Consider the following 26,608-nt stretch of genomic DNA (forward strand, 5'->3'; position numbering starts at 1 on the left):
CGGAGTTAGCTTCTTTTGCGAGTTTTATTCCTTAGCATGCCTCTCATATGATAGCTACTTTCATGAGCTTGTTATCGATAAATGTCGATTTTGAAGGAGGCATAGTTTAACCGTGATCTCTCGATTCATCGCTGGATACAGGGTATCCTATGTGTCCAGCCACTCTAGTCTGTAGCACTCTTGTGGTTTTTTGCAACGCTGTCATAATTGAGACTGCAAATTAACGAGGCGATGGTCCAGCGTGCGGCGGCCCAAGGGAAATTTCGGTGACCTAAGAAGCTAAGGGAATCGAGACGTTTTTAAGGGGGCGCGGAAGGGAGTGGCAAGGGCGCCGTAGTGGGCAGTGCAATGCGGATGCTGCTGCTGCTGCTGCCGATGCTGTTGTTCCCGTTGCGAGTCATGAATAGATGCATTCATGAACATGTTGCTATATGCAAGTGCAACAAAGGGAAGCAGCAATTGATGCCACAGCTGGCAGCCGCAGCAGAGATATCGCAGATCTCACAGATCTCTGCCCGAACGCAGATCACGATGTGGTTCGCTCACGCTAATGAACGCTGATGATGATGGAGCATGCAGCATGCAACATGATCAACTGGACTGCGTGACCACGAGAGATGAGTGCGTGCCGTGACACGAAACAATGCTCGAAAATAAATAATGAAAGACTAATGAGAAATACAAGAATAATGACTAATGACTAATGACTAATGACTAATGACTAATGACTAATGACTAAAGACTAAAGACTAAAGACTAAAGACTAATGACTAATGACTAATGACTAATGACTAATGACTAATGACTAATGACTAATGACTAATGACTAATGACTAATGACTAATGACTAATGACTAATGACTAATGACTAATGACTAATGACTAATGACTAATGACTAATGACTAATGACCTAATGACTAATGACTAATGACTAATGACTAATGGACTAATGACTATGACTAATGACTAATGACTAATGACTAATGACTAATGATAATGACTAATGATAATGACTAATGACTAATGACTAATGACTAATGACTAATGACTAATGACTAATGACTAATGACTAATGACTAATGACTAATGACTAATGACTAATGACTAATGACTAATGACTAATGGACTAATGACTAATGACTAATGACTAAGACTAATGACTAATGACTAATGACTAATGACTAATGACTAATGACTAATGACTAAGACTAATGACTAATGACTAATGGACTTAATGACTAATGACTAATGACTAATGACTAATGACTAATGACTAATGACTAATGACTAATGACTAATGACTAATGACTAATGACTAATGACTAATGACTAATGACTAATGACTAATGACTAATGACTAATGACTAATGACTAATGACTAATGACTAATGACTAATGACTAATGACTAATGACTAATGAACTAATGACTAATGACTATGACTAATGACTAATGACTAATGACTAATGACTATGACTAATGACTAATGACTAATGACTAATGACTAATGACTAATGACTATGACTAATGACTAATGACTAATGACTAATGACTAATGACTAATGACTAATGACAATGACTAATGACTAATGACTAATGACTAATGACTAATGAACTAATGACTAATGACTAATACTAATGACTAATGACTAATGACTAATGACTAATGACTAATGACTAATGACTAATGACTAATGACTATGACTAATGACTAATGACTAATATGACTAATGACTAATGACAATGACTATGACTAATGACTAATGACTATGACTAATGACTAATGACTAATGACTAATGACTAATGACTAATGACTAATGACTAATGACTAATGACTAATGACTAATGACTAATGACTAATGACTAATGACTAATGACTAATAACTAATGACTGAGAGCTAATGACTAATCAATACAGATAAGGTATTAGGACTTGTATTTTATATTTCAATAAGACACAGCTGTGATAGTCGTGAGATATTTCATGCTTTTCACTAAAGACACCCATCTCTAGCAAATATGGACTGTTTGCTGGGCTTGTGGGGGGGTCGTAGTGGACTAAAGTGGACAGCTTTTGGTTGATGTTTTTGCGTGCCGCAATTTCAATTTGTTTGGCACTTGACTTGACTTGGCAGCCACAGCTGAAGTCGCAGCTCTTGTGTTGTCTTTCACTTTGTTTTGTGGCGATTGTGGAGCGAGTTGTGCAAACATTTTACTTTATAGGAGATGAAGAAGCGTTGGTCGAGCTGAAGATGAAGCCAAAGATGGAGATGAAGATGGAGATGGAGATGGGGACGGAGTTGGAGTTGGAGATGGAGATGGATGATGCTGACCAGACTGCCACTTGATTGTCGTCTTTGGCCTCGCGCGAATCTGTAGCTGCACTTGAACTGAAATGCGTCAGTTGTTGTTGACAACAGCAGCAACAACAACAGCAAGTGAGAGTGTTACAGCGTGATGATTGTCCGATTAAAAGATACCCTGCATATATGACTCTTCAGCAGTCGAATCAACAAAACAAATTTGTTGTCAGTAGCGCACAGTAAGCACTACGATTTCTTGTTTTCACAATCGATAATTATCGATTTGAATAGAAAATACACATTGGTATATACATCAAATTTTACATATGATACACAAGATTTCACGTTCTTATAATATGTAGTATATATTCTCGAAATCGATATTTATCGATTCAAGCAAAAGATGAGAGAAGTTGTGAATAATAATAGAATTTGAAAGTATTGCAGCAATTGACCCATTCACAGCGACCAATTGACCCCATCTGCAGTACATACAGGGTATGGCAAGCACAGCGTCCAAATGAGAAAGTACAAATAGAAACTGAGCCGCGGCCAGTTGTGCTAACGGTTTGCGTTTTAGCCGCTTGCTGTGCTTCGATGCGCCTTTTAGCCTTGAGCCAGCCGCGAAAATGCGGCCAAATGTGGTCGACCGGGCGCTGAGCGGGGCCATTGGGGAGTGAGTTATAAAAAGCTGGTGTGAGGGAAAACTGCAGCAACTGTTCCGGTTGCAGCAGCCAAAGTAGCTAAAGCAGCATCAGCAGCAGCTGCCACGCCTTGCTGCCAGCGGATGTGCGACAACAACTATAATTTCTCACCTCGTTACCATTTGGTGTCATGGCTCGGCCTTTTCTCTCTATCTTTCTCGCTTTGTCCATGTTTGTACGGGCTTTTACGTGCGTTTGCTCTGTCAACTCATAACCGATATCAGACCCCCTGCTCTACCCTGTTCGGCTTGTGCATAGCTCTGCGCGGCGGCTCGCCCTTTTCCGCTTTGGCTCTTCCTTTATGGCATTTGCCTTCGCACCTCTTCTCCTCTCTCTCCCTCTCAGTGTCTCGTATCGCTGTGTTTGTTGAGCTCCTTGTTTGCTTCCCACCTTTTGCTTATCGCACACACACACACACACGCACACACACCTCGCGATCTGTAGATACAGATACATTCCGCCAACTTCATAAATTCAAACACTTCGTCCCTCTTCGTCCACATATGGCTACTCTCTACTGCCTACAGTATCCTACACAATCATTGTCCTAATCCCAATTCCCACTCCATATTCGCCTGCACATTCCCAGGTTTCGTCTCCCATTCCCATTCTTAGTCACAGTCACAGCTTATCTTGTTTTTCTTCTTATTTTTTTTGTGGATACCCTTGCTTAGGGTATTCAAATTTTGTCACATCATGCTCGATACCTGCTGACTAATGAGCATCGTATACCCTATAAACTGTATGCTATGATAACAGATCTTTATCATTCTGCACTCTTAGTTACTTAAACGATATCTTCAACAAACTGCCAGCGTTATTTGCTTTTTAATAATAATATCTGAGGTTTGCTTAGTGAGTCTATCTTTTTCATGCGGCTCTCTTTTAATTTATATTGCAATGCTTTAATACATCAGCCTGATTCATCACTTATTCAGCATTTATTTTTAGAATCTTGCACCAATAGAGCGCCAATCTTAAGATGAATCAAGCTTCGCCCAAAGCACACAGATTTTTCTTTGGTTTATCTCAAGCATCTTTTAACTAGCAACGGTCTAAGCAGTACTGATATGTCTAGCCTAATTGATCTTGCCAGAAGAGTAATGATTCAATGAATTCGTTGCCTTTTTTAATTTTTCAAATATGTTCAAAATATCTGCCTTAAGGCAAGTTGTAAGCCTGTTGTAAGTCTGACTCAAGTTTAGTTGAATTATATATTTTCGTAGATCAGTTTTAGAGTATTTCAACTTCGGCTTGTTGAAGTTATATTTTTCTTTTTGTTGTATTCATACTTGTTTCTTTCCTGTTTTTTTTTCATCTCTTTTTCTGAGCATCATTTGGGGCGTATTTGTTGTTGCTGTGTGCGACAACTATTTGGGCGTTGCACCTTCGTCTGATCACTTCTCTCTCCCCCTCTCTCTCTGTCTCTTCCTTGCTCGCCTTAGCCAGATCTCATATTTTTTTATGTGTCTTCTTCATTTCCATATCAATATTTATTCAGAAAAAAAACAACAATAGTGAGAAGAATCAGTCGCTTTAGGGTGCAGGATTGTATTGTTTTTTTATTTTGTCATAATTTGCGGCTTGAAAAGGAAAAAAGACAAAAAAATGATGAGTTATGCGCGCATATTTTATGCTCCAAGGCGCGTCCAAGGTCGCGCCGAGCGTTGCCAGATGGCCTGCAGATGGTGCAGTGCTGCCACAGGGCTTAGCATTTCATATTCAATTGCTTTCATTCGCATCCATAACTTAATGAACATAATTGTCTGGCTTAAGATATCAGTTCTTGAGCTGTCAAAGTGTTAAGACTACCTACTCTATCTTATAGCTACGATCGTTAGCAAACAACAGAGCTGTGTATATAAATATTCTATATATATACATATATGCATATACCCTGTAAAGCATCAACAAGGCTTTTGCTGCATTTAAACACAGTTAGTTAAAGTCTTTTATGGCTAATCATCAAAGACTTTCAACTCTATATCATATACTCTATATCATATACTTTCTATATGAAACTTTATTCATATATTCTTCTGGCTGTAGAATAGATATTTATAGTAGAATCTAGTTGCTGGTTATCTTTCAGATATCTTATCAGACTGTCTGGCCGCGCAGATCGATCGAATGTGAATATTTATGTATATATAACATTTGTATATATAACATTTGCCCTTCTTTCACTTCGCCGCCTGCCTATTGCTGCTCGTCCAGCTGTGCACAAATTGACCAACTGACCAAAATCTGTTATCGACTTCAATTTCGTGGTCCATTGTGCGGGCCCAATCGCTGGGAAAATCAACTGACCGACGGCCCATGACGGAAGCAAGCGCTGTGTTTGGCGTCAAAATCCATTAAGCATAGCCCAATTGCCAATTAGCTGGCAGCAGAGTATTGAGTTACAACCCTCGCCGCTTCACTCCCCCGCCTGGCGACCAAATATCAATTCGCAACTGTCGTCACTTTCGCTACTGTGAAAAAATCTGTCCAATTATTGTGCAGTCACTCGGGCGAGAGCAGCGGCGTGCCGGAGACGGCGATGCTGGCTTACTATGATTATTAGGCGACAGGAGGACGGAGAGGGGATCGGGGACACCTCTACACTCACCCACCATAGATGGTCAGTTTTAATTAGCAGTTGGCGGCGACTGTGCTGGCGGCTGTTGGCTGTTGGCTGTTGGCTGCTAGTGGCTGGCAGCCAGCGATCAGCTCGACGCGCAGTTATTTCATCAATGACATTTAAAGCTTCATTAAAAGTCCTGCCAAACGGGGCAAGGCCATATTTGGTCGTAGGGCCGCGCTGCCGCAGTTGTCGCTCGGCGTGCAGGGCCATCTCTAAGGCTCGAAACGCATAAATTTCATTTGATTGGGCGCTCGTTAACGAGCTTAGCGATGTGCATTCAACAAGCACGAGCTCTGCAGCCTTTTCAGCAAATCGCTAGTTATCGATGAGCAGCAGAAGTATCGATTTCGCATGTTTTTGAACAAACTGCGTTTTATAAAAGTGAATGGAGTCCTTTACTGCAATTGCTTTTAAGCTTTTATAGTTGACCGATAACGATAACGATATACGTTTGGTTATATTCGCTTTATATTAGGCATTTCTAGCTTTTCGAGGGCGTCATTCACTTATATATACAGAAGCAAATATACACAAAGTATATGTATTGAAAGTTCTTACAATTTGAATATATAGTAATATATGCAAAGTGATTCAAAGCTCTCTGAAATTCATGCCATGCTCTCATCTCTAGCGATGGAAGATGCTGTCTGTCCACAATTTGTTGGCCACTATGACAATTTGAGCTAAGCATCATCCACAGAGTCGCGCCTGGTCCTGGGCCCGTTCCAGGCACCATTCCCGGTGCCATTAAAAATGCAAGTTGCTTTTCCAGTTCCAGTTGGTTAGCTGTCTGGCTGGTTGGCTGTTTGGCTGTTTGGCTGTCTGCGTTGTTGTTGGGCTTTGTTTTGTTTGGCTGGGCCTGCTCCTTGGCCACGTTTTGTGCGCCTGTTTCGCTTTTACTTAACATTTTTAGCCTTTGCGCCGCTAATTGGCAGAAAATACCAAAAATGGCAATCCATGACGACGACGCCGATGCGAGCATTCGCACTCTAATGAGCGGCATGCCGTTTGTCTAGCGGTGGCAGCGCCCAATAGGTTTATCGATATCGCTCGCACGATTAACGATAAGCGATTGCCCAAACGCCGCTCAGCTCTAATTGACAGCTCTCCTCAGCCAGTGTCAGTGGCAGAGGCCCTGGGCGTGGGTGTCTTTGCCGAACAATTAACTCAAATATACATAAATAATATTTATATAAACCTTCTCTTAAAATTTATTGACGCGTGGGCCGCGACTGCTGCTGCTGCTGCTGCTGCGTGGGTGAACCCATCCAGAGGGAAAATGTTCAGAACCGATGTTTGAGGGCTAAAAGTGGGTATATTGGCTTGCTGCTTATTAAGTTGGAAAAGTCGTATGTATGTCGTTCGGGCTTGAAAAACTATTGTATGTAAATGTATGTCAATATTCCTCTACTGCGCGTTACCCTAAGCTGCTTAACTTTTTTGATAAATCGATAACAATCGGTGTTTTGTATCATGTACGCCTAAAGCTAGACTCGACTGTTTAAATTTGGCGTTTGTTCACATGTCGTAATAAGAGTTAATTATGTATTTTCCAATACCTTCCTCTTTCAGAGATCGATAATTATCGATTATTACGTAGCTCTGTAGCATGCAACTGGTCACAGAGTACTTTAGAGTCGCATACTTATTTAACGAAACCCTAACAAGTTTGGCTGTTGCCGCTTCTCTTGATGCGCGGGCAATCGCGGGGCGTGCATCTGAGATGCAAGCCAGACGCGTTGCCATAATGCGCCCGTAACATGCAACAGTCAGCATGCAACATTTTTGGCGCTTGGCAACACATTTACCAGTGCTGCCAACTCGCATTGAATGTAGCCAAGCAGCCCTTACTCTCAGCTACCATTCGCCAATCGCCATGCGTTATTCATCAAACCCCATTCCCCAGCCTTGCCCCTATCGGCCAAGTGACACGTAAAATGTAACACGTAACACGCCAGGAAGGGGGAAAATAAATATTGATAGTGACATGTTGCGATAAAGTTATCGCCGCTTAGTCATAAAAATATATAAAAAAATAAGTATAAGCATATATTTTTATACATAATGAGGTTAATTTAATAACTGTATATATTGTTCAATAACTCTCGATATATTTTCTATGTTGCTATTGCATTTTGGCTATAAAAAGGCTAAGTGCACAGCACTGCAATGAAAGAAGAAAATAAATTCGACAAACGAGCGCCAAACAATTTAAATTTGAATTTAAATTAGCTGCTCTTGGCGGCAGCCGCATCTGCAATATGCCAGCTCCACCCGCTCCCCTGAGGTTGCGCCTGCTCCCAATCAACATCCCTGTGTCCAATAGCCATTGTTGATGCCCTCAAACGATATCGAAGGTCCAATCACGAGATGCGGCGGCGACGGCTGCTGCGGCTTTTTTACTACTTCTTCCTACGCCCCGAGAGTTCACGTCGGCTGAAAGGCTGCCAACTGTTTCGATTGCCCTTGCAGTGGGCATATTAGTCTTGTGGCTGAACAAGCTCTGGCTTTTTTCTTCCGCAAGCGAACCCTCAGTTTGCTGCCGTTTCGAAACGAGCATTTATCGACCTTTGAAAAGTGCTAAAGTTCTTATAAATAGTTCTGATAAAGTAGCTTATAGAATTTTTAGGGCGCTGGCAAACATATCTCAAAATATCATTCTATGTCTTCTATCATAATTATTAATAGCAAAAGAAGTCAAAAAATGTCGAACACATTATATTCTTAGCTCTAGAAGTCTTCGAAGTTTTAATTATTTGAAATATTTGTATGCTTTATGGATTTATTTATTGAGAACTCTTACGGAATTTATTCATTTCTCCATAATCCCATTCTTATTCTTCATTTTTATTTGAATCAATTCTTCATCATTTAATAGAGTATTCCGACTTCGCTTCTGTACAAGTTCTTCTATCTTTACTTTTTGATTATTTTGAATGAGGCTTCTTTGTTTGTTCTTGCCCTCTCTTCGCTTGGGGTTTGGACTTTTGCGCCAATTTTTCACTCACATTAATTATATTTATTTGTGATTTTACTCCTCTCTCTCTCTCTCTCTCTGTTTACTCTCTTACTCATGCTTTCTCTCCTTCTTGATATCTTTACAGGTATGTCAGCTAGAGATTCATTTGGTCAGCTTCGCGTTTGATAAACCCTTTGGATGCTGCAGCTGCTGCTTTGACGTGATTTTATTTCAGAGATTTGTGATTAATTAACAGATGCTGCAACAACAACAAACTGTTTGATAGGTACATAAAGCAGCATTGTTGCTGTACCTCCTGCCCCGACCCCACATGCCCTCCTCCAAGCTAACAATGGGCACACGTTTCTGCCACGAACACGATCACGGGGGCAATAACAAAAACAACAAAAGCAACAACAATTACAACAACACTGACAGTTCCATTTAAATGTCAATCAGCGACACTTTGACATGCGGACGGACATTTTGATGTGTTTATATGGATGTATTTGTACGTGTGTGTGTGAGGGATAAAGCGTGGGTGTATGTGGGGGTTGCTCAACAATTTATTTAGCGAAAGGAATGTTGTTCCAGCCTTGCCCTAATCAGCTGTCAATCAACTACATTTATCGATATTCATTTCAAATTTGATCGATATTTCGTTTAAAGAAAATATATCAAGCTAATACTAAGCGAGCGATTAAGCTTCTCAGAGTTGAATATATATAAGTATAGGTTGAGTCCGGGTCAAGTCTCACTTATCGATATATAGTATCCATATTTATGCTGCATACATTATAAAATGAATCGATATATATCGATGTTCCCTTAAGATCACCTCACATTCCATTCCAAGACTCGCATCCAAAGGCTTTCTATCGAACTGTATATATTACTAGTGATTACATGCGCAAATTGTTATCGGTTATCGATAGCACGCACCATGCGCGCATGATGTCTTATTTAAATGAAGTTCACTTCATAAAAGACAATTTTGACAAATGAATTCATCAACACTTCCGCTGACAAGGCAGACGCTGGCCAAGGCGTGGAGGCGCAGGAGGGGCGTGACACGTTGCACTGTTGCAAATGTCGACACAAACGTCTAACAACAACAACAACTGCAGCCACTGCAACTGGCAAACGCAATTTGAATTTCAAATTTCGCTTTGTTTTTATTTTGTCTTCTTTTTGCTAAACATTTAACGAGATTTTTTTTAGGTGGAACAGGACTCGCTGTTGCTGTTGCAGTGGGGGCAAGTATGGATTGTAGTTTGTTGTGAATACAACTAAAGTGGACAGCAGCCACAGTTGTAGCAGCAACCACTGGGCATTGTTTGTGGCGACAATGGAGCTGTGGCTGCTGCGGCTGCGGCTGCTGCTGCTGTTGCTGCTGTTGGAGTGGAAGCTAGAGTCTGGAGGCAGGCGACTTGTTCGAGTGCCATGTAGACGCTCATCAGGCTGACAGCTCCGGCAAGGCGATACATGCTCAATGCACCCACAGCCAACCACTGGCAGCAACAAACGGCTGCACTTTTTCGCATGAATTTTGTGGTTGACGTCGCAGCTTGTGCGAATGAATTTCCAAAAGTTAATTGACCATGCACAAATATCAGATTCCAGCTGCCAGTTGCCAGTTGCCAGTTGCCAGTTAATGCAACAGCAGCAGTGGCTGTCGTCGTTATTGTAGTTGCTGCTGCTGCTGCAACGGCGCCCTTTTCGCCAAACCGAAATAGCAAAGTCAATAGAAATAAGTGAGAGTAAAGCAGTCGAGTGTGTTTGACTGGTAGATACCCTGTCAAGTGCCACAGCAACTGTTGTAACTCAGATCTGTACAAAGCAAAGGGCATTCAAAGGGAGTTTCTGTGGCTCGTTGCTGTTTCCTGTTATCGATAATTATCGATTTTGATTTGGCATTATATCACTAGTATTAACTTTAAATTTTTAGCTCCTATTAAGTAATATTGGCATCTTTTCGATACTTAGAAATCGATAGTTATCGATTTCGGTACAGATTGCCTTTCTAATAAGAACACTTCCTGTTCTGTCACATATGTTGCTAGACTTTTGGAGACCCTTCATTACGCCCTCACACTTTTATAGGGTATCTTAAAGCAAATTAAGCGTAGCTGGCAACACGTGACAACTGCATATCGATCAGAGCTCGAGAAAAGCGAAGCAGAGAAAAACACTTGACGCTGTTATAAAACACGCGTGTAGTAAGTGGCAGAGAGAACAGAAAGAGAAAATGGGAGAGCGAGAGGGAGAGGAAGGTAGAGAGAGACACAAAGACTAGATGCAATAGAACTGAAGTGTCAATAAAAGCTGGACCTAAGCAGTCAGCAGGAAAGAAGTGAGCTAGAAGAATAAGGAAAGAGAGGGAACATTGGAGAGAAAGAATGAGAGGGAAGTCGACATGACAATAAGAGCGAAGGGTCCGCCTCATAGAACTTTCAATATGCAAAACAAAAATGAAACAGGAAAGTCAAGGAGAGCGAGAGAAAAATTTAATCAAAAATTCCAAATCTAAGTTTTAGATTTCAAATTCATTAAAAAAACATTTTCATAAAATTGTGGAAATAAAAAAGAAAATATTTCGAAATTTTTTGAAACTGAAACTTAATGATTATGCCGCGCTATAAAATGTTAATATTTTTATACATTATTGAATAATTTTCGCTGGTTCTGAGAACGCTTTAAGGGCTCGAGCTATATCAAATTGCCGATGAATTTGATGACAATTTCTTCTGAAATCTTTAGCTTTTTATTAATTGGAAATGTACACCCAACAACCAAAGTTCTTTCCCTTATGTAATTTCATGTCATTTTTAATTAGAAGCCCACTAGCATCGAAATGCTCCAAGATAAAGTTACGAACGTCTTTTGAAGTGGGGAGCAATGAAGAAAAGCAGCCAATATCGCATCACATCGTATCGTATTGAATCGAATGGGAAATCTGAATCTTCAAGCTGTAATCTCAGCGCTTGCAACACGAAACCCAACAATTTCCCAAGCAAACAGCAAATCAACAAGCAAACAAAGATGAGCTACTACTAGCAGTGAGTCGAGCGACTGTGCGCTACCCTGTAAATTACAAAATCTTTCAGTGTAAGACAGAGCACAAGAGCAAACGATCTGTAGTTAGTGAATACGTATCGAAATGAGAAATGCTTTATGGAGTCTAAAGATTTCTGCTCTCATTCAATGAGTCCTTTCAAATTTCATTCTACTCACAAATACAGTCAAACTCTTTGATCTAACTTAATATTCCTAAGATCTCTGAGCATACGCAGACTTAGCTCTTCAACTTGCTTTGGCTTCGCATGCAAACAGCCTCTTCGACAGGTTTGTCTAGTACAGGGTATCGCTATCAACATAAGCCGCCGGTCAAAAGGGCAAGCCGAATGCTCGCTGCATGGGTAAACGTATGTGCTCATCCGCCTCGTATAAATATCTGTATTTATGTGCCGCCAGCTGCCAATAGCCAAAAGCAATAATAATCAATCCACTAAATGTGGATCAGGGCAACAAAAGAGCTGCGTTGCTCTCCCACTCCCACTCTCTCCTTCTCACTGCCTCCCTTGTTGCCCCAGTTCTTCACACCATATGGAGTAGAAGCTACAAGTTTTTTAATATCTTCTTTATATCGATAAATGTCTATGGTTTCCTGTGAGCATAGCTCGAAGACTAGAAAAGACATCAAGTTGAATTTTGATATATATATTTTATGCGATCTAAGCAAAAGATGTTGAAAACTTTATTTCCATCACTCAAAGCGATAAAATCGATTTCGATGAACTGAAGATTTCATATTATGCAGGCAAATAAGAGCGAGATATATTGAACGATGTGTCTGTTTTAGAAAAAACCATCCTCTAATACTCAATTTATGGAGTCACTTCCGGGTGCCCGAGCAGAACCGAGCCATATCCGAAAGTCTCACAGCTGTCGGATCGTAGTATGCCTAGGCAGCTACGTACACTCCGAGCACATTCAGATAGATCTCTCTCTCGGAGCAGCATGGCAGAAGCTGTTGATGCGGCAGACGACGAGATATGCCGCGACCTGGAGGCCAATCAGCAATCGGTTGCCGTCGTTGGCAACAGCAGCAGCAGTAGCAGCAGCAGCCACTGCTGCTGCTCCAGTTGCAGCTGTTGTTGCCGCTGCTTGAGCTGCTTTGGCTACCGGCTGGAGGATGAGCTGCGCATCGTGAATCTTTTCACCCACTTCGTACCCATAGCCGAGATGCAAACCGTGGCCGGCGGTGGCATCGAGCTGCTGTTCGCTAGCGACCCACAGCTGGAGCGGGCGCAGCTATTGGCCAAGTTTTTGGTGGCCAGCAATATGCCATTCAAGTGGCAGCCAGGTCGTTTGCATGGCGGCAAGTGGGCGTGCCAAGGACTGACACACGCGCCCAAGCTGTGGCAGCGACTGCTGAAAGCCTTCTACAACTACTTCAGCAAGTATTAGGCGTGGTGCGGCAAGTGCCACTTGGTGGATCTCTAACATTTTGCAGGCCAAAGTTGGGCGCTATGTGGTGTTCCATGTAGTGCCCAGCTCAAGACCAAATATTCTCCCAAATAGCATTTCATAAGCTCATTATAAGAAGACGCAAAACGCGTGTCACAATTATTATATTTTCTAAAAGCCCAAGTGGTGCAAGCACCACATATTTTGTTTTTTATTTTTCATTTTCTTTATTTGCTTCTTTTTTTTTTTTTTTTGATAATTTTTAATGTATAATATTTCGTTGGTGTTTTTCGCTCTTCAATTAAAAGTCATTAACATAATGATTTAAAGGTCTTCACAGCGCTGCGACTATGGTGGCTGGTGACTGTTGGATGGTGGTGCTGGTGGTGCCATGTAATTTATGCAAATTAAATGCGCACACAGCAGAAATAAACCGACTGGTAACAAGAGAAGACAACGAAACACAACAAAGCGCAAAGGCTGGCAAAAATATTGCCTACAATCCATTTGGATTGGGATGGCGGGCGTAGGGTAGCTGGAGGGGTATAGAGATAGGGAGGGGCGTAGCAGCACTGATGACAGCAGCAACATTTGGCATCGGACTTCATTTAGTTTATGGTGACATAATTAAAATTTATTTGACAATGCCCGATCGCTTACAACAATATGGCAATGCGAACAATTATGGAAAAGTAATGGCAACGCCCGCATCCGCATCCCAATTTAAATAGTGCCCAGCGCCCAGCACCCAGCACTCGGCACTCGGCACTCAGAAGAAGGGCCTATAAACTGCTTGAAAGAGTTTTGAGCGCATGAAAGCAATATGCAATAAAAGGTAGCGATAAGAAAATAGTATTTATTACTTAATTGACCCCCGGCTATTTACAAACTATTTTACATTTTCAGTTTTTTTTTTTGATTAGTTATTTCTCTGTACATTGGACATAAGTAGCTTGATTGAAGAGGTAATACTCTTTAAGACTTGGTTCAGATAACAACATTTACCTAAGCGAGCCCATCCATTCTCTTCATTTCTTCTAATTAAACTTTCAAGGCTCTTCAAACTGTTTCTGTAGCTCAACTTTTAACACGAAGTCTGTGATCTTCAAAAAAGCTGAAATGATATGCATTGGGCAGGCGTCCAGTGACGCCTATCAATATCTATGGAGCACGCCTCCGCCTGTTCTTGTAGCTCCAACCCGCAGTGCTGCGACGTGTGGCAAGGGGCAATACCTGCTGCGCGTTGCTGCAACTTGTGTGGCATGGTCATGTTAGCCAGCGGGCCCTATGCCAATTCCTTTCAAATTCAAAAACCGAAAACGAAACCCAGAAACAAAACAAAAGCCCGTCCGCATTCGTCTTCCTTCCCTCTCTCTCTCTCTCTCACTTGAGTGCTTGAGCTCTGTTTATTTATGCGCACGTTTCGTATCCTTTTGTAATTTACCTGCACGGTGTTTCTGTTTACCTACACACACAGAGAGACAGAGAGCGGGAGAGCGACAGCATTGTACACAATCGATCGCTCGTACACCTTGTACCTAAGTCCCTGGTTGGGCGCCCACTTAGCGCTCGGGTTCGGTCCATTAGCTGTCATTGTCTCCAAGCGGCGACTTGTGCTGGCATAAAAGGATAATAAAAATACCAAATTATGTTTAAATATGCCAATGACTTGCCCAACTACTTCTCTGCTGGCTCTCTCGCCCAACCCTCAAGAGCAAACAATAGCTATTTCGAAAGTAAAAACAAAAAACAAAACCTACCCTAAGGTGTTGCAAGTTTGACCTTGTCGACAATTTGGTAATTTCCATAGCGAGCTCAACAACAGGTATCCGAAATAAGTGTGGATTAGTTCTCTAGCTGGGTTCAAGGTACTCGATGTGCGTTGTCTTTTTCGTAGAAGTTGCGAACCTGTGCATTTCAGTGGTTTCCACGAAAGGACGAGAAGTCGTCTAGAGGTTAAGAGAGCTCTAAAAATGAGCTTGCTGTGAGATAGATGAAAAGAAATTAAAACGGAAGAACACAGATATTCGATCATAGTTCAAGACTTGTATGATATGATCTTATATCTAAGCTCTATCCTTCTAATTATTGTATCTTCTAGCAATTTGTAGCAGCTACTAGTCAGCAACGCTGTGTAACCTAGCCTAACTTTGGAGTACATTTTACAAATGCTCATTATTCATGTTGTTTCAGGCAGCCCTGCTAGAGGCACTGTCCAACATTTGAATTTATTGTCTCTAGCCTAACCTAACCTAATCGAACAACGCTTAACAAGTATTTCGATACATAATTTATGGTATTTGGCTATCATTTGTATGAACATGGCGACCCACACTCTTACGCAACACACACACAGGCACCCAAAACTTCTCTCTCAGTTCCCCACCTCACACACACACTCACCACACTCACACACTTGCACTGCGACCGCAAGGGTTCAAACGTTGATGATGATCCATGTCATCGATCTTTCAAACGTCGCAACATCGTTGGCGGCAGACAACAAAACACAATGTTGAAGACAGAGAAGGACGGAGAAAGAGAGAGAGAGAGAAATGATATAGTGAAGAGATAAGCAAATAGAAACCGAATATTAAATGCTCTAACTGAAGTCGACGTCATTTATATTAAAGAAAAACTTAAGCTCGATCTGTTCTATAATCTGAGCTGTTCCACTGTAACTTGTTTAACTGTAAATAACAATTTAGCTTCGAATACAGATCCGAAAGGTAGAACATAATCTATATAAATAACACAATTCGTGGCAAAATTATAATACCCATGACAAAAGGCCTCAAAAAACAGAAAACGACACCAAAATTTAGTTGATTAAGCAATTTATGACAAAAACAAGAGAAGAGCGTGACAGAGAAAGCCATACATGAAGTTGGCTGCGGCTGCGGCTGCGGCTGCGCACTACGCGTTGAACCGCGCGCTTGACCTTGCCATCAATTTTCGTAATGGAAATGGAAATGAAAATGGAAAACAATTTGTTGTTTTCCCTTGTTTATTTGGTTGTTGCTGATGTTGTTGTTGTTGTTGTTGTTGCTGTTGTTGGTGTTGGTGTTGCTGCGACGATAAGCTGAAAACCCGCAATTTGTGCTACTTTATTACGTTGCCTGGGGCTGCTGCTCGATTGAGTGCGGGGAAAGGGGGCGTGGTCGGCGCAGAGCGGCTTAGGGCATAAGCTGCTGGATGGTTCAACAGCTGGTAGCAATTTGACGCTCCAATGCTTCATATAAACAACTAATAAATGAGCACACAAACGGACGGTCAAAGAGTCGCTAATAGAGATGAGCGCGTAATACGAAAATTTGTCTTAACTTGCAGTTAATAGTTAGAAGAGTTCGATTGGCTTCAAATCTATCGATACTTATCGATAATGATGCATGCTCGTTCTTTTTTAACAAGGGTAACTGCGAAATAATTTTAAATATTACAAAATAATTCTAAATATTGTTTCTTGCACATATATGTAGCAGTTACAATTGTATTTGCTTATCTCTCATATATGCTGATTATATACATATTCGATTAATCGATAAATCCAATATTCTCACTTATATACATATATTACTGTTACATTGTATCAGCAAAGAATGCTTATATGATTGCATTAAATTCGATTAATATTTGATTGGACGCAGAGTATCTGCTAGTCTGTACAGCCTGGGTCTGTATTCCGAAAGTCAGTTCAGGCCTTTGAAGTCTGTAATCTTATCAGCTGGCAGCTCCAATTTGGAGCGAGGCCGCGACCACGTGGGCCGAGTAGTTCGAAAAGTTGTTGGCTAAGCTGACAGCCAACATTTGTGCCACTGTCCAGCTGGCTGTTTTTCTATCTGCCCCACTGTCTGTCTGTCTGTCTGTCTGTCTGGTCGATTGCATTTCCTGCTGTGCTGCGCGCTTCAATTTCTCATTTCGTTGACCACATTAATGAGCCGTAAATTATGACCCCAAACTTGGTTAACTGGAGCGAGGCCGGGGCTACCGTTAAGCGTATTCCAAAATTTGCTCATCGCCCATAGTCGTGACTTTTCCTGCCTGCACGCCTCACGCTTTGCCACTCCAACTAACTTTTTTATGTCAACTTCCACACTTCTTGACGGCGCCATTAAAATCCATGCATGCCAGATACATAGCATAAATAGAACTTGCCGAACTGATTGAGGTAACCTTTATATGTCTTCTATCTATCCATGTGGTTTTTGTTGTCCTGGCCAAGCTAATGGGCACATTATTGTTGCTCCTTTTGGCCGGAAGCGCGTGCTGGCTGCGTATTTGGCCAGCTCAAATGAAGACATAAAACCACCAACCCGCTGTGGCACTCTCCCTCTGTGCCTTTTGGCGGAATATGGTGAAAAATGCGCCAAATGCATGAGAAAATTCATGAAAATACAAATGATATCAAGAAACGTTAATGAGCCCTTGGCCTATGACTTCATGAATTTTGGTTTTTTTTTTGGGTGTGGGCCAATTTCTTTTTATAGCCATGATGCGCTGACACCTTGGCACCACCCAACCCCAACCCGCAGTGAGGGCCAAGCCGCAACCCTGTCACACACTCAAATGACTTAACCAAATTCCATCAAATTATGCGCGTTCGCTGCCTGTCTTGAATTTTAACTTGATCCCACAGCAAAATTATTCAAAAACAAAACACCAAAAAATACAGAAAAAACTACAACAAATTTATTGAATTACTGAACGAGGCGAATTTTTTGACAAATCTCTTGGGAATTAATGTCAACTTTTGTGGTTTCTGTTTTTGTCGCTTTAAGTTTTGGCTACAGGCGGCCAAGCCGACCAGCGCATACCCTGCACTTGGCCAATCCACAGCAATAGCCGTCGAGCCCTATTTCAATTTATTTATTTAGAGTTTCCTAATGATGGTCTAAAAGTGGTTTCTTTATGACTCCCTTAAATATTTTAACAGTCAGTCTACGTTCGCTTCGTAGCCTTGGCTCTTCATCTGGTCTGCTATGCCCGCATTGGGCATTCGAGACTCTCAATCAGCGTCCTCATTCACACTCCCACTGCAATCCGCAGTCAAATACATTGTTCGGAACGTGCTGGGTGAAGAGGGTACTGCTCATTGGCGTCATCTTAAGGCGCAAATTGAATTAGCCACTTGGACACTTGAATTTTGTGTCTTTCTGTTGGCATGCCCTGTATATATATATATATATATATATATATATATTTGATAAGCAATCGATCTCTCTTTGTCTCTCACTCTCTACCCTTTATATATATATATATTATATTTGATAAGCAACCGATCTCTCTTCGTCTCTCTACCCTCTACATATATATATGTCCTATGTCTTGCATAGCTTCAAGGAACAATATTAACTCTCCATTAGCAGCAATAGCTTTTCGATAACTTCTGCAATTTGCAATGTATCGATAGATACCGATAAAAAGACTTACTAAAGTAGCCACTAAGTAGCACGCCGTTTTTAAGCAAACTCATTTGTAATCGTTCACTATCGATTGTCTGCATATTAGAATGAATCGATAACTATTCATTTGCGATTGAAATATCATTTTGCTGCGTCTAGCATGCTCGAGTTGAGCACTTTTGTTGCTCTTCTACTTAGCGATGTTCGTAATTTTGGTCTGGCCAAGCGCAGCAGTTGTTTAGCAATTTGCCTATTTGTGCTGCTCCCGTCGCGTTTACCATTTGGCAGGACCTCGACAGGCGAAGGCGATGTCGGCAACGGCAACGGCAGCTGCAGGTAAACGACACCAGACACCATGCTATCGCCGCATTCGATCTGACAGGTAACAAGCAGTTGCCAGGTAGGATCCTAGATAACTTACTTAACAGGCCGTCTGCGACACTGAGTCCTGCCAGCAGGAAGTGCCCGCAGGCGGCTGCTGCTGCCTGGCTCTTCCTGCCTGACTGCCTGCCGTGAGTTCAATGGAATCGCTATTCAATTTGCCTGCTGTTTGATCCATTGTCAAAGAAAACAATCCATGCACAAGTCGCACGAACGTGACCAAGTCTTATTGGCCCGTGGCCATAATTACGCACAGCTCAAAAGGATTTATAATTCTTGCTAACTGCTCGTATTGGCAATTGGCATCTCATGAGTGTGTATTTAGAGTCTTACGGCTGGAGCAATGAGCCATGGCGAGTGAAAAATATTATATTGCAAATATATCGAAGGCATTAGAGCCAAATGCCAAGTAAAAGTCTCTCTCTGTTCCAATTCATCTATAGAAACTCAAATGAGTCAAGGCATAATCTGAATCTGAGTGTGTTTGAATCGATTCATTTGTATAACATTTAATTATTTTATTTAGAACTTATAAATAAATAGCAAACGCGTGATTCATAATATAAGCACTTGGTCTGTTATGAAACCACAAAAGTTTTGCGTCATGCACAAAAAATTGTCAATGAATAAGTTCTTGTTTCCAAGTACTAAGTGTTAGCTGCATTTGTCGAAAAGTCCATTCATAAATCGTTGAACCGAATTGCCTTAAGAACTGTCGGACAGTGGGCGGGGCGGGGCGGGGGCGGATGTCAGCATTCTTGTTGTCTCCAATTCAAGCATAAATATTTATATAAACCCGAGCAGGGGCGGCACAAGGGGATTAGCCGGGGTAAGCAAGGCTGCTGCGTGAAGGGGGCTGTGGAAACTATAACAAACAAAGAAATCCAAAGACTTGAAAATTAAGTGAAATGAAATTCTTGTGGCAGCAGACAAATGATAATAAATATAAAGAGTATTCGGAATTTGGGCCAGGGGGTGTGGCAAACAGCCACGCTGCCAGCGAAAGAGAGAGGGAGATGGGGTTAGGACAGGCGAGGGGGAACTGAAAGGCTGCCGGCACTTGGGAGCACTTGTGATAATGATGACTAATAAGGGGACCAAACAAAACCAGCCAATGACTCCAAAAATAAGAAAAAAAAATATCCAAATTAAACAGAGTATTATTGAAGAAGTGGAAGACGCAGAAGAAGCAGCAGCTAAAAACAAACACAGCTGCAATCAGGGTTAGACGGGAAGGGGCTGCAGCTCGAAAGACAACAAACTTCTTTCGCACTCAAACTGCTTCCATTTCGCTGACTTAAGCGATTCGACTGTTGTTGAATGGGGTATATATATCCTTTGTACATGAAAGATAGTCGCTTGGGCGCTGTTTAATGTCAGATGAACTAGTTCCAAGTTAAGCATTGCCGAAAATGATGTTCCATTGAACAAATTAATTTCATATCAAACCGAAGTCTATTATCAAACTGGAACTAGTTGCTATAAATTATGTAAAGAACTAGTTCCATGTTGGCAAAGGCTTTACGCTTGACTTCAATGTGTATTAGCTGCAGAAAATTATGAGCTGGTTCCGTCCATCAAGTGACTTCCCTTTATTTTCGCATGACAATCAATACAATATTCAATTATAAATATAATTTCAAATGAAAGCAATCAAATTTCTATGAGATCTTCAGGCTGCGGGCAACCCGCTGCGACTCGAGAGCATTTCAAGTGGGTTAAACGGCCGAAAGGGTGGGCGTGGTGCCTTGATTGCCACTTGAAAGGGTTTTTCGACTCGAAGGCGAAGTGAGGCACTGGTTCCGTTTTGCTGTGGCAATTGAGGCGACACGCGCGTCGCATTTATGCGGCAATTAATGCTTAAATTTAATTAAATGCATTCGACGAGTCGATGCGAGCTGGGTGTGAGGCGAGTCTTAATTGCTTTTAGAAGCTGCAAGTGCAACTCCGAATACTCAATCGCGCCCACTCCCGATCTAGCTGTCTTTCATGCCGCAGGAGAGCTGCACTAATTGATAAGCTAAGTGCCAAGTGGCATTAAATCAGCCAACGTCTCTCTCTCTCTCTCTCTCGCTCTCTCTCGCTCGCTCGCTATCTCTGCCTCTCTGACAGCGACTTCATTCCGTTCCACATAAAACACACAAAGCGCAGAGTTTACCAAATTTTGAAAATTCCAGCAACATTAAATACTGTTTTATGGACTCCGAGTTGTAGTTTGGGGAATACTCTGCTGCAGGGGCTCAAGATTTATGGATTGTCGGCGCTCTATGCACAGATTTATGTTCTACGAGGCAAACAAGCCGCAGATTTGTCGTCGTCATTTGGCTCTTCTGCTTCTTTGTTTGCTTGGCTTGTTTGTTAATGTGAAAGCAGGTTTTTTTTGCCTTTAAGTTTAGTATATAGTTTTGGTATACCCTGTAAAATGATTGAGTGTGCTTGACAAGCCATTAATGATTTGACTTCGCTATGCCTCAAAGAATTCATTGACTTTTACAGCTTTTGTGAGTGAGCCAGCATTGCGAGTCGGATAGGGTCAATTGACTAAATTAGCCCGAATATATATATATATATATATATATATATATATATATATATATATATATATATATATACTTAGACCTGAACATTTATTAATCGATTAATATGTAACTTATATAAGCCTCTATATATATTTTGCCTTTGCTGAAAGATTTGCTTCAACCTTCATTTCCACAGCTACCTCTGAATCCTAAGACCTTAAGATCGAGTATAATCTATCTATAATACAGTTGTTGATTGTTGAGCAATACATTGCAACCCATCAATATACATATAGCAATTTTAGCTAACTCCAACCTGCTGTCACTTTGGTAATTCGTTAGAATATACAACAGAAAGACTCAAATCAAGTAGTTTGTTTCTTTGACCAGATGTAGAGCTTGGCTATATAATCTAGCCTAATAAAACGTAATTTTTTATACTTTCTAAATGTATTGTCCAAAATGATATTGATACAGATACATATCTAAGCCAAGTTATAACACTTTCAATAAACATTTTGGTTACTTCAGTTTTCTTAATGATGCATCTAATTGATTCAAATTTGTCGCTTAGAAATACTGAGGCCACGTGCACCGTACAGATTACAGGTCATCGCGCAGTCGTGCACGGCCGCACCGGCAACACATGCTTATGTTTTTGTTATACATTTTTGTTCAACATTTCATTACCAAATCTCGCAGGTTGACATGGAACTAAACATGCTAAATGAGCAGCCAACTGGCCGCGACCCCAAAGAGCCGAGACTCAGCGCAGAGCCAAAAGGCCGCTTACCTGCTCGAGGTGAGAGTGGGGCAGCGGGAGCGGTCTGAGGTCGATTTACACAAACGTGACACGCGGAGGCTATAAAAAGCGGCATGAGAATGCGACCTGCAGTGTTGCATAGTGTCGCACGACAGCAACTAGTGTTGGCAGGGGAGCAGGGCAACGTTATGCGGGCAGTGCGGGCAGAGGACTGGACCACGGTCCTGTCTGAAAGTGCCTGAATCAGGTCTGGCCAGTTGTTGGCTTAGTTGGCTGACTTTGATGGTTCAGTGGGTGTGCATTAAGATATTCAAAAGCTATTACGATCGCACTGATGGCACCGACGAGAAGTTCATAAATTTTGTAGCCCGAGAACAAGTTCTCAGCTTTTATTGCCCGGCCAATGAGACGAGAGTTTTGCAGGGGTTTGCGCTGCTTTTTTGCTTCTCCACACTATTTAGTTTCCGCCGAGTTCAAATGAGTTTGACTTTTTCCTCTAAAACTTTCTTATGGCTGTCGCCATTTGGTCTTTTTCAGCTCTTAATTAGGCAAAGAACTAGTTCGCAAAGCCCCTTAACAATTGTGAAAGCGGTTTGAAACAAACAACATTTAAAGCCACATCGTAAAAGCTGGCGAAACAGTGTAAAAACTAGAGGCCAGTGTTGGGTAATGTGCGGGCCAAGTGTCAATTGGTAGGCGACAAACAGCAAATGACTTGGGCTTGCCCTCAACTTTAGCTTGCCTGCAGTTGGTGTTGTCGTTGCAGCAGTCGGGCTTGGGGCACTTAAAGACGCAACATGCGGCATGTGGCATGTGGCAAGGTGTAGGTGCCTAGGTGCCGCATTTAATGGCCACCATAAAGTCGCAATTGCCGCTGCTGCCGCTGGAGGATAATGAAGTTGCATGTTTACACTGTGCTACGTGGGTGAAGCAACATTTCCTTACCAATAAATAATACCCTAAGTCCATTCAAAATCGTGTCGGCAGACTACAATATGCCTTCATTCCTTTAGGCGAAAGGAAAACCCCTTATGCTTTTACATCATAGGCAGCAAAAGCCTTTTGATGGCTCCCGTAATATCGATATATATCGATTTTGAAATATAACTAAATCATATCTGGAAGTGTATACGAAAAGAAAGCATGACATTTGGATTCTTGTATATCGCATGCAAATTAAGCATATCGCTAGCTCTGTCACTATCGATACAAATCGATAAATCGATCTAAGTATAGCAGTTGTCTTATAAGAACAGAAACTGTTCAAAAATGTTTGAATCCTCGCCACAGCATCGCGACGCTGACTACAGTGTATCTGTCCGTCGGGCACTGCCGATAAAAGTACTTTTGTAGTGTTCCTCAAGACTCTGCATGGCTATCTGGCTGCCTGTCTAGCTCATTTGCAACATCTTTTCGTGTTGACGCGCCCAATTCAAGGCATCACCTGTCCCTGCCGCCCTCTTCCGACTACACCTCAGCCCGCTCAGGTGTCGAGACTGCGCTTCGAGGTTTATTGCTAATGTAATTACATTTTGGCAAGCCCCTGCATGCGCATTGAGCAGAAAAAAGGTGCATTGAACTGGTTCCACCTACAAAATCGATTTGATTGTGCGCTGACCAAATGTCTTCGTCTCGCTTCTTCTCTTGCCCCACTTAAGAAGGTGCTCCTGAACTCCTGTGACACCTGAGCACTTCGAACCACAAAGCGATGTCTGTCGGTCGGGCCCTATCGCAGCATAGCTTTGAAACCGCAAACACTCATTGTGTGTGCACCGTTAGCTGATCACTAGCGATTAATATCGATCGTGTGATCGAGCTGGCCTCTTAGCTAATAAAATGTCTTTCGGTTGTCATTGAAAGAATCTATTATATGTTCCACTCTTGTTCTTCCACTTACAGTTTGCTTGTAGGCGCTCCACTGGATCGAAATAAACAGCCAAATACCACGCAATCGGGGGCTTTATACATGTGTCCGATCAGCACGGACTTCAACGATTGCGAACAGATCATAACGGATGGCCGACGATGTAAGTAGAGCTCCAACTTTATGGCAATACTAGAGTCGAAATATATATATATATATATATGCCTAGATAATTAGATGTTAACACTACGTATATAATTTATGATTAGCTTATGTCTAGATTATTATTTCTCATATTTTTTCGAGCACAAAAAAAAAATCGGTTAAAAAAATCTGGAACCAAAAAACTAATGCTAAATAAAAAATAAATAAAAAACTAATGCTATAGAGGTGAAGGTTTTTGCAAGAATAAGATTTGAATAAGGAACTGTATTAATCAGCTAATATTATGCTAATATAGGACGAAACTAACCAGGAAAAAGGAGTTAAGCAGTTAAGTGTCAGTCAGCTTTATCTAAATCGAAATGCCGAGTGACTAACTGATCTGTCATAGCTAACACTGAGTGTAAGATGTCAAGGTCTCCGATCATATTATCTAGATCGGTCTTAGGCTTAGGTGAGCTTCTTGTATGTACATAAAAGCCCATGTATAAAAACAAAAGAAAAATGTGACTAAAAACTTTTTAACACACTCTATATGTCTTTAGTAATTTAATATAGTCTACCATAGCTATATGTATATATATCTCAATTTATATATATATATAGCTATTTTTTATAATATTTTATTGTATAGATCTAGTATTTTAGTGACATTTGTTTTGTTTTTATTCAAACACCAACAAAATATTTATTTGCGTTTTTTTAATTTTCTTTTCTTTCTTTATTTTTGTTTTTGTTCTCTTTCCTTACGTAAACCCCCTAAACCCACGCACATATATATATATATAAACCTATATATATATATGCAATATGTATATTCGGTGCGCATATGGAAAACTCATATACCTATATCCCAAAAAAATACTCTCAACCAAAATTATTGACAAACTATTTTCGATATTTTTAAAAAATGAAAATCGAAAAAAAAACGAATTTATCATTTAGCATCTGGCGGAGCTTATGAACCTAGTAAGTGGTATGGGTGCTTTATTTGTTGTTGTTTTGCCCACACATAAACGAAAAAAAAACCAAAATTTTCAACCAAAAAAAATCAGTAAAAACTAATACACAAATTTGAGCGTTTCATTTGATTGTTAATAAAGCACTTTTTTATTTGCATTTGCTTTGACTGATTTCTCACACTTAGCTATAAATATATATATATGTGTATATATATGGTAATCTCTAACTATATCGATTAACTGATTGAGGGGCGATGGCAATTGGCAACCATTCAATCAGCATTTGCAATCGATAAACACACACAAATACGCACTCACACTTTACCTGTATATAAAACCGCGATAACTTATCGATCGATCGCATGCCAATCAGAAACTAACAGCACATCTTGTGTTGGCCGCCATTTTTTTTTATATGTGAATGCATGCACAAATACTATGTTTAAGCCTATATGATAATAATAATAATAATATATAAATAATATATATATAATATAACCACTATCTTACATCGATGCTGGAGCGCTACCTATGTTAACTACATACATATTGATTTACAACCCACTTGTAACTATTACCAGCAATTCAGTTGACACATTTCGCATTTAACTAGTTCAATGTTCATCAATCATCGGCCAGCATTGTGAGAACTTGTGGAACTAGTGGAACTAGTGAACGAGCGCATGATCATAGGTTAAAGTCCGCACTGGAATTTTGTGTTTAGCTTTAGGGCTAGTTTCGCTTCGCTCAAAGCTAACAGCTCGTTGGCCGCTTGTCCCATATATATATATTTATATATATATATATATCAACTATAAGCCTCTAATCGACTTTGCCTAGCTAAGCTTAATCATGCTCGAGAGCAGCCAACCTAATGCAATGCAGCGCACATCGTCAGCCTTATACTCCATCAACACATGCTTAACTCTAACAATTTACTGCTTTTTCTTTATCTGACTTTGAGCTCCATGATTGGAACTTGTTTCTTATGGGATTATTTGGAAATCAAATTTCGTTTTATCTTTAAGCTAAAATTAGAAGTCAAAAATTATCGAATCGAGCAGGCAATTCCTACTAATGCGATGAATACCCTAGAAAATCAGCGAAGTCTACAGAGAGTAGCTATATATATAGATATCGATAAATATCGATGATGAAAGCTGTTTCTATATACCAAGCAAATACAATTTAGTGTGTGGCAGCTACAGGGTATACGCTAGTCAAACAATTCCAGTTGTTAACTAGTTTTACTTGGCTGTCGATTTGCATTTCTGGAATGTTGTAGTACTTCCCGACAATCCTCCTCTCTCCCCCTTTCTCTCTTTCACTCTCGCTTCGTCTTGATTGTTTATTAGTGAACAGCTTCTCAATATATTTTATCACTGCTTAGGCATTTCCCCGGTTTGCCTGGCAGCTGTGAATTGCTTTTTTCGATGCGCTAGCTAGATATATACTTATATAGCTAGGGTACACAAAGCTCGTAGAACATAAT

At 40.9% G+C, this 26,608-nt stretch overlaps 1 protein-coding gene across 1 annotated transcript in view; it reads left to right on the plus strand.

The window, feature by feature from the left end:
* Positions 1-26,608, plus strand: part of LOC111598182 (integrin alpha-PS1) — a 51,498-nt gene that overhangs the window by 17,946 nt on the left and 6,944 nt on the right. Inside the window, exons 2-3 of the mRNA XM_023313280.2 lie at positions 24,028-24,155; positions 25,100-25,123. Coding sequence (XP_023169048.1) covers positions 24,028-24,155; positions 25,100-25,123 — 152 coding nt within the window. The remainder of the gene's footprint in view (positions 1-24,027; positions 24,156-25,099; positions 25,124-26,608) is intronic.

Source organism: Drosophila hydei, unplaced genomic scaffold, assembly GCF_003285905.1.
Source record: "Drosophila hydei strain 15085-1641.00,03,60 unplaced genomic scaffold, DhydRS2 tig00000090-arrow-arrow-pilon, whole genome shotgun sequence".
Lineage (NCBI taxonomy): Eukaryota > Metazoa > Arthropoda > Insecta > Diptera > Drosophilidae > Drosophila > Drosophila hydei.